The sequence below is a fragment of the Alligator sinensis genome, unplaced genomic scaffold (genome assembly GCF_000455745.1).
Source record: "Alligator sinensis unplaced genomic scaffold, ASM45574v1 scaffold706_1, whole genome shotgun sequence".
In the NCBI taxonomy this organism is placed as follows: Eukaryota; Metazoa; Chordata; order Crocodylia; family Alligatoridae; genus Alligator; species Alligator sinensis.
The window spans coordinates 401,573-410,709 of NW_005842683.1; the positions used below are offsets into that span (position 1 = coordinate 401,573).

A 9,137-nucleotide genomic window follows, 5' to 3' on the forward strand; every position below is an offset into this window, starting at 1 on the left:
AGAATGTACCAGCAAATGTCATGAAGAAAGTCTTGTTTACTCAGAATATTTTTTTCTTTTGTCTCTTAGTTACTGGATCTGTTGGATTTTTCCCCCCCCCTTTGTTTCTTTGGGTTTTTTTTTAATTTTGTTTTACAACTTATATTGAGCACACATACACAGACACATTTATTGAAATAATGTTATTTATATTACAATATTCAGCCCCCATTTCCATATGAAATATCATACAATGATTAATTCCATGATTGTATATATTTTTTTCCTCACAGATACAAAGGAACAAAGTAAAAAACAACATACAAAATGGTCAGTGAACACTGAATAAACAAAGATTTCTTCATGATATTTGCTGGTACATTCTGAGATTCAGAGTACAGAATGAAAGATGCTCAGTGAACATATAGGTAGGGTAGTAAACGAGACTATTGTTTAGAGAACCTGTTTCTGAAGGTGGAATTTCTATAGTAGATGACACTGGGGGTTAAAAGAAAAGACAGAGTGGTCTTACGATTACCTCAATGAATTATAAATCAGGATGCTTGGAGACTATTGCGATGATGGGTGTTATCTTCTGTGCATCTCAGTTCTCCATCTGTGGAATAGGGATATTACTGTATAGGTCACAGCTGGGAGCTGGTGACAGCAGCAAGGGTCTTTTGCTTATGGCTTGAGAGGCATAAATGAAACCTCATTCCAGATTTGTGCTAAAAACTGTCACAACTCAGTGAAGGTGCAAGTGGGTACCTGATTTTTCTATTGAAAGAATCAAAGCAGGGCTGGGGACCATCCTAGTCACATCAATCCTTCAGAATCATGGCTGTAGAAACTGCCTTAACCACAGGCTCAGCCATGCATTGGGTATGCCTTTGACTTCTCTCATATAATTAATACTACATGAAGATACCTCGTGAATAATGAGGTGAAAAGGAAATAATGAACAATATCCTCATTTACTAAATTATGCCAATCCTTTGCACAAAAGCAAATGAAAAATATGGTGGAAGGGCTGCTGGGTTGACATGAGTTCTCATAAGATATTTTGCAGTCTGTTTCTAGGTTTCTGCCTCATTACCTAGGTACCTTCCAATTCAATAGTTGATCAGATAACTGATTATATTGTACTATTTAATCTGATTATGTCTAAATTGAAGACTGTAGCTCAGCAGAAAGGTGGAGGTTCTGGGCATTATTCAGCAAGCAGTGTTGTAATGAATATTGACTGAATGGTTCAGTCAACAGAATATGGAATGTGATGAAGTTTACCTTGTATGCTCTACCTGGATAATGATTTGATTCAAGATATTAACTTCAAGAGAAATTAGTACTGACTGATTCTATCTAAGAAGAAAATACTGGTCCATGCTTGTTGAGAAAAGTCAAGTGATTGTTTTTTATCATTTGCTTAGTCAGGAATGAACAGTAATCACAATGATAACTATTAAGAACACCAAAGGATCTCTGATATCCAAGTATGAAGGGATTCTATAGCAGTAAACTAGGCTTGTGCCTACAGGTGCATACTAAATAACACTTCTGAGTGACTCACTTAAAAAAATATTAATGCAAAAATGGTTTTTGTGACAATAGCAGATGGATTCCTGATATTTGTGATGAAAATGATTAGGTACCAGTTAAACACTACATCTTTCAAAAAAATCTTTCCTATTATTTTATATTTTTGTTTAATAACAATGATCTAAATTGGACATTTATCACTCCAAGAAATGATGCAGGTAATTGGATAGTTATGTTTCAAAGGATATGGATCAAAACTAAGGGTTTTTAGCAACACAGTAAAACAAAAATGTAGTGCCTCTAGTAATCATATATTTCTTCAATGCATGATGAGTATAACAGAGTATTTTAACACAGTCAAATGTTGATTTGTGTTATTTTAGCCTGAATCTACTTTTTTTGTTTAAACTCTGCTATTTATTGTGACTGCAGCCAATGTGGAATTTTATTGACAATTTCCCCTAATTTTTTTGTCAGGCAGGTGGTTTGTTCTGCAGACAAATTAACTGCCTACCCTGAATACATGGAGAATAAAAACAATGTTACTGAATTCATCTTCTTGGGACTCTCTCAGGATGAACAATTAGAAAATGTGTGTGTTGTCTTGTTTTTATTCTTTTATATAAGTATCATCTTGGGAAACCTCCTCATTATTGTGACTATAAAAATCAGTGATCAACTGAAGTCCCCCATGTATTTCTTCCTTAGGTACCTGTCCTTTGTAGATATCTGCTACTCCTCTGTTACAGCCCCCAAACTGATTGCTGACTTTCTGGCTGACAGGAAATCCATCTCCTTTCAGGGCTGCATAGTACAGCTATTTCTGGTTCATCTCCTTGGAGGCACTGAGATCTTCATCCTCACAGTGATGGCCTATGATCGTTATATTGCAATCTGCAAACCTCTCCGTTATGCAACCATCATGAACAAGCATAGGTGCAGCTGGATGATGGTGGCCTCATGGGCAGGAGGTGTTTTACATTCCATTGTACAGACACTCCTGACCGCACAGCTTAACTTCTGTGGACCCAATGTGATAGATCACTTTTTCTGTGATGTGCACCCTTTACTAAAACTGTCCTGCACCGATACGTATGTTGTTGGCATTATAGTTGTTGCTAATAGCGGGATGATTTCCCTGATCAGCTTTATTGTCTTGGTTGTATCCTACCTTGTTATCTTAGTCACCTTGAGGACCCACTCTTCTAAAGGACGTCTCAAAGCCCTTTCCACCTGTGCATCCCACATCACTGTAGTTACCATATACTTTGGGCCATGCATCTTCATCTATCTAAGACCATCCACCACCTTCTCAGAAGATAAGATGGTTGCTGTGTTTTACACCATTTTCACCCCTATGCTGAATCCACTCATCTATACCCTGAGAAACAAAGAGGTGAAAAATGCCATGAGAAAACTCTGGAGTAGAAAAGTGAATTTGGAAAGGAAATAAAAAATGATAGAAGGAATTGTGCTAGATATCCTTGAAGTTTGTGGAGCTAGTAAATGAAGATTTATTAGTGATAGGGGGAAAAAAAAATTCTCTAACTTGTGTTGTCAGTTCTGCAGTGAAATTTTAAAGTTTTATCCTTGGAGTTCATAGATACATCTCTCAGAAGCTTTTTCAGTGGTACTTAGAATTTTCAAGATTATTGATAAAAAATAGTTGGTGTCTTTTAAATAGTTTTTCTTTTTGTATGAGGGTTATGGAAAATTACTGCATCCTTATTGATTCTCCACTTATATTTCCACATATATATAAGTGTTAAATAAACCTTATGAAAACTTATCAACTCTGGACCAAATTAGAGAGAATGGTATATTGTTACCAAAAGCAATTTGCATTCCTACTATATATGGCAAAACTTCTTGCCATTACTTCACATATTTCTGTTTCAAGTTAAGGATTTTTTTCCCCTTACACCATCCATGCCATGTTCATCTGTGTTGTTATGCTACAGTGAAGTCACAACTGTTGTCTTGAATAGAACTCTAATTTTATCACTTACGAAACTATCTAGGCTAGCTTGACTTGTGTGTAAAATGGGAAATTTCCTACAGTGGTAGAACTAAAGCAGCATTTCTAGAGATGATGAGTAATCAACAGTTTTTGACTGGTCAATGCAGGTACTTTACATAAAATGGAATGGGAACAGGAAAAAATATTTTGCATAAATGATCACAATACTCAGGTCTAATTCTGGATGTCATCACTGCAACAAAATCACATCTCACTGTGAAGGTCCCAAGAACTTGATGGTCAATGTTTGGAACTAAAGCATCTATCAGTAAGAATTAGTTACTGTTACCATACTTCTCCTGATGATCATTAATTGTGTCTTCAGCAGTGCATCAAATAATCACAGAATCATAGAAAGTTAGCTTTGGGAGCTCAGGAGGTCATCTAGTCCACCCCCCTGCTTGAAGCATGACCATCTCCAACTAGATCATCCCAGCCAAAGCTTTGTCTAGCTGGGTTTTGAAAATCTCCAAGGATGGAGCTTGCACCACCTCCCTGGGTAACCTGTCTCAGTGTTTTACTACCCTCCTAGAGAGAAAATTCATCTTAACATCTAACCTAAACTTCCCTTGATGCAATGTGAGACCACTGATCCTTGTTCTGTCACCTGCCACCACTGAGAACAGGCCAGCTTCAATTTCTTTCAATGCCCCCTTCAGGTAGTTGAAGGCTGATATTAAACCCCCGCCTCAGACTTTTCTTCTCTAGTCTAAATAAGCCCAGTTCCTTCCATCTTTCCTCATAAGTCATGCTCTGCAGCCCCTGCAATATTTTTGCTACCCTACTCTGGACTCTTTCCAATTTGTCCACATCCTTTATGTAGTGGTGGCCCCAAAACTGAACACAGTACTTCAGATGTGGCCTTACCAGTGCTGAATACAGGGGAATAATCACTTCCCTTGACCTACTGGCAACACACCTACCAATGCAGCCCAGGATGCTGTTAGCCTTCTTGGCAACAAAACTGTTAGCTCATATTCAGATTATTGTCCACTATAATCCCCAGGTCCTTTTCTGCAGAGCTGCTGCCCAGTCAGTCATCCCTCAGCATGCATGGGATTGTTCTGTCCTAAGTGTAGGGCTTTGCACTTGTCTTTGTTGAACCTCATGGGCATGTCCCAATGGCAGGGCAGGAACCTTTGGGGGGGCAGATGCCCCTGCAGAGCTTCCTGCAACCCCACCTATGGGGGTGGATCCCTGCCAAGCCCCCAAGGGGATGCATGCCGCTGCAGCCTCCACCCAGGAGGCAGAGTCCAACCAAACCCTTCCAGGGGTGGAGAATCCTGCAACCTCCACTGAAGGGGCAGATGGGACTCTGGTAGGCAGCCAATGGGGCCAGGGGGTTGCCCCTGGCCAGCTCCCCCCGGAGGGGTTCCCAAGCCCCCTCTCCCATCATTAGCGACCAAGGGCAAGGGCAGTGGAAAGGGCTCCTCTTAAGCCTCCTCCACAGCTGGGGGTGGGAAGGGCAAGGGCCCTGCCCTGAAGCCTAGACCACCAGCACCTGAGGGGACCAGGTGCACTACAGCAGCCGGCACACCCACTCAGTTTGTCCCTGGCCCTAGCTCAGGCCCCACCAACATGGCCCCCTGTGGGGGGGGGGGGAACTGCAGCTATGCACAGGCAGCTGTGGAGAGACCCAGAGCTGGGGGGCCTGGACCCTCCACCACCAGCCTTTCCAGCTGTGGCAGTGGGGCCCCTTTTCCGGCACTCACCTGCAGGCATGGGGTGAAGTGCCAACTGCCCAAGTGGGAGAACCTGCACTTTGAGACCAGGGTGCAAGCCCTGGCATGGGTAGTGCGGGCTCCCAAGATCATGGTGGCCTCCAGCTTTCATGGCAAGGGGGTCTTTTTCCTTGCCTCAGAGGCCGCTGCACAAAAGGCGGTGTAGAGGGGGCTCATGGTGGAGGGCAAGTATGTCCCCCTTGAGCCCCAAGAAGAGCTGGGGACCAGGGTTGTCTTCAGCTCCATCCCTCCCTATATCCCCAATTGGGCCTTGCTTCCCTAAGTCCAAACCCTGGGGAGAGTTATCTTCCCAGTGGTGGCCCTCTCACTGGGGTGCTGAAACCCTGGCCTCCGCCATGTGTGCTCTTTCCATCACCAGGTCATGATCCAGCTGGTGGCAGAAGCATGGCTGAAGGCTGCCTGGTAATTCCTTATCAGGGGCTCTGGTGAGGATTTTCTATAGACTGGAGGACCTGTGGTGCTTCCAGTGCTGTGCCCCAGGGCACTCGCATCATGAGTGTCCCATGGGCCAGGTGGGGAGGGCATCTGCAGGTCCCACTGGAAAAAGGGGTGCCTCTACCACCAGTGCCCCACCCCCTTAAAGCCCCATTGGCACCACAACTACGAGCCCACCCGTGAGCTCAAGGGACCCCACCCCCCAACCAAGTCTAGTGGAGTCCCAGGGAGCACACCAGCAACCAGGGGGGAGAGAGGGAGCAGGGCCCCCCTGCCCCTAGTCATACCCCCATCGTGGATGCCCCCCCAACCCTCACCATTTCTTGCTTGAGCCTGTCCACCTGAGGACCACCCCATGGCTGAGTGGGTGCAGGTCCCCTCCGGGTCTAAAGGCAAGAGGAAGGCCCAGTGACAGCTGGAGCCCTCTGACATGGAGGACTCCTCTGCCCATCCTAAGACCACCACATGTGGGGAAGGAATGGCCCAGCATCCAGAGGCCTGACACCCCAGCCTTGGGAATGATCAAATGGGTGATTCCTCATGAAGGAGGTTTTGGAGCTGTTGGATAGTCCTGAACAGGAGCCCACGGGGGAAGCCCTTCATTCTGCTGACCAAGGCCTATCCCCTGAAGCCATGGGTGCTGAGGCTGAGGCCTGCCCAAAGGAAGGCCTCATGGCAGAGCCTCCTCCCTCTGATCTAGGGGATACAGAGGCCCTGGGGCTCACCCCGATGAGTTCTGAGGAAGGAGGTCCCCTATCACAGCACCCCGAGGCAGATGCCAGAGCCACCCCGGTGCCTGGTGGGTCTCTTCCCTCCTCCTCCCAGGAAAACCTCACTTGCAGCCTGTGGCAGGCCAGTAGGGAGTGCTCCTGCATTGAACCACCCACCTCACTGTGCCCGATCATCTTCTGAGTGCCTCCCTGGGGGCGTCTCATGTCTGGCCGACCCCCTTCCTGGAGCTAACCCGCTAGCCTGGGGGTAACAGTGCCACCACCCAAGGATGAGCTTGATTCTGGCTCCGCACACCCTGGGAAACACAGCCCTAGTAGTTCTCAAGGCTACTTGATTTGCTTCAAGAACTTGGGATGCTTCTCTCAGTCAGAAGCATGAGTAGTGGTCTCCCTTAGTCAGCTGAACCAAGGGGACTCCAAGGCATAATCTAGACCCACTCCCAATAAGTACCCCATGCTAGGTACAAAAGAGAACTTTATTGTTTACAAGGGGTAGGATTGTAATAGGGTACAGGGTAGAGCAATATCAGAGAAATCCCATAGAGCAAACTCCTGTGGCTGGGGTAGCCTTTGATCTCGCATCTGAGTTACTGCAAGCTATATATCTAGTTAGATCTCAGGTAGCTTACTCACAAGTATCATCCAGAGGCAGGGGAAGATTGCCTCCAGAGGCAGGCAGGTCCTTGATCATGAGTTTTGAGAGAGAGAGCAAGCTTCAGATGGTCCAGCTCTTCTCTCTCTGAGTCTTCCTCATGGCTGCTGCTCCTTCCTCCTGGGCAGTCCTTGATTTATATAGCCCTTATGACCTCAGTTACCCAATGGAGGACAGCACCTGTTGGCTGTCAGCCAACCAATTTGAAATGCATCACTAGTTGCTGGGCAGACTGGCAGGTAGCCCAAGCACCTCGCCCAGGTATGTGATGCCAGTCATGTAGGCAGAGGGAGCAGGTTTCCCCATTCCCTCGGGAATGTATTCAGTTCAGGTTACCTAAAGAGATAGGATGAGGTGTGTACCCTCTGTAGGGCCCATCTTAACCAAATTGTCACAGAGCAGAGTTTTTGGGGAGAAACAGAAGTGGCCTTCTGCCACATAGCCTGCCCCATAGTCCTGCACCAGAGGGGGTCGCAGTGGGGTCTCCTAATCAACAGGCCAATCTCGTCGGGGACCCTGCACAGACCCCCACAGAGCTCCAGCTCTACCTCACCATTCTGTGAAGGAGCTCTACCCCCACCCCTGTCCCAGGGGGCTACAGAGCTCTCCAAATCCCAGCCAGAGTCCAGGGTCTTAGCAGAAGGAGCCAAAGGAGACCTCTGAACTCCAGGACTAGGAGGATGCCTGAGAACCAGCAGGCTCCAGGGAGCCTGCAGACCTCTCAGTCCCATTGGTCCCCTGGGATGAGCTACTTGCATTTCCTGACCGCGACTACATGCACTGGTCCACCAGCAAGGTACAGCTAGCCTTGGACCACTAGGGAGATTTTGACAGCGTCCTCACCACTGTGAGGGTGCTGGTGGGGGAAAGCAAGGGGCCCAAAAGCTGCAACACCCAGATCTATAGGTGGGCCCACAGTTTCATAGATACTCTCTATGCATATGGGAGGGTGCTATGTGAACCAGTGGGCCCCACACCGGGCATTGAGATGTGCGAGGCCCCTGCTGACCCATCTACTCCACACCCCCAGCCATGAGGTCACTTAAGATCATGAACCTCAATGTCCATGACTGCAGGAAGGGTCTCCAGAGGTGCCGGGTGCTCTCATTCCTTCAGGAAGGGGGGGTACCCCAAGGTATTATTGCAGGAGACCCTGACAACTGCAGCTGATGATCCAAATTGGCAGCTGGAGTGGGGTGGCAGGGTCTTCTTTAGTCACCTATCATCCACCTCATCTGGGGTGGCCACCCTGTTTTCCCCAGGCCTGCAGCTGGAAGTTCTCCAGGACATTGAGGTGGTGCCGGACTGCCTGTTTCACCTCCGGGTCCAGGTGCGGGGGCTGGTCCTGAACCTTCTGAATGTGTATGCCCCTGTGAAGGACCCAGAGCTGGCAGATTTCCTCCATGAGGTGGCCACATACATTGGCACCCTCAACCCTTGTGAGTGCCTGGTCTTTGGCGGGGACTTTAACGTCACCCTAGATGTGTGCGCGAGAAACCAGGCCACCGTGGGCATCCTCAGGGAGATCCTGATGGACTAGTCCCTGGTGGATGTCTGGCGTGCCTGTCACCGCACTGAACCCCCTGCCTTCACTCATTCTCCTGTGGAAGCGGGTGGCAGGGTTGATGCTGCAGGAGCCAGCAGTGCAGCTGGTCTTGTCAGCATATGCCTATGACATACTCCTCATGGTCCAGGACTTGGGCAACCTGGTGTGGGTGGAGGCCTGCCAGGCATTGTACTTGGTGACCTCCTCTGCCTGGGTCAACTGGGTCAAGAGCTTTGGCCTGGTGATGGGTGGCAGGTGGGCTCACAATAGCTGTCAAATGCTGTCATTAACAAGTTCAAATGTAGCTTCACAATAGTGTGGGGCAAATTGTGCCACTTGGGGCAAAATAGCCCTGCCTGGATCCTTAGTGATCTGCAGTCAGGGGCAGCTAGAGCCTGTGGCCAGCACCTGCTCTGAGCCCAGCAGTATAAAAATCTTCCCTGTTCTGGCCACAGCATTATAAAGGGGATCCCCATGACCTGAGGAACTGGCT

General features: G+C 47.5%; 1 protein-coding gene across 1 annotated transcript; it reads left to right on the forward strand.

Annotated features, from left to right (window-relative positions):
- The first annotated feature begins 2,041 nt into the window (after window positions 1-2,041).
- On the forward strand, window positions 2,042-2,971 carry LOC102375084 (olfactory receptor 4S2-like). The gene has a single exon (XM_006033954.1). The coding sequence runs from the start codon at window positions 2,042-2,044 to the stop codon at window positions 2,969-2,971; it is 930 nt and encodes a 309-aa protein (XP_006034016.1).
- The last annotated feature ends 6,166 nt before the right edge of the window (window positions 2,972-9,137 follow it).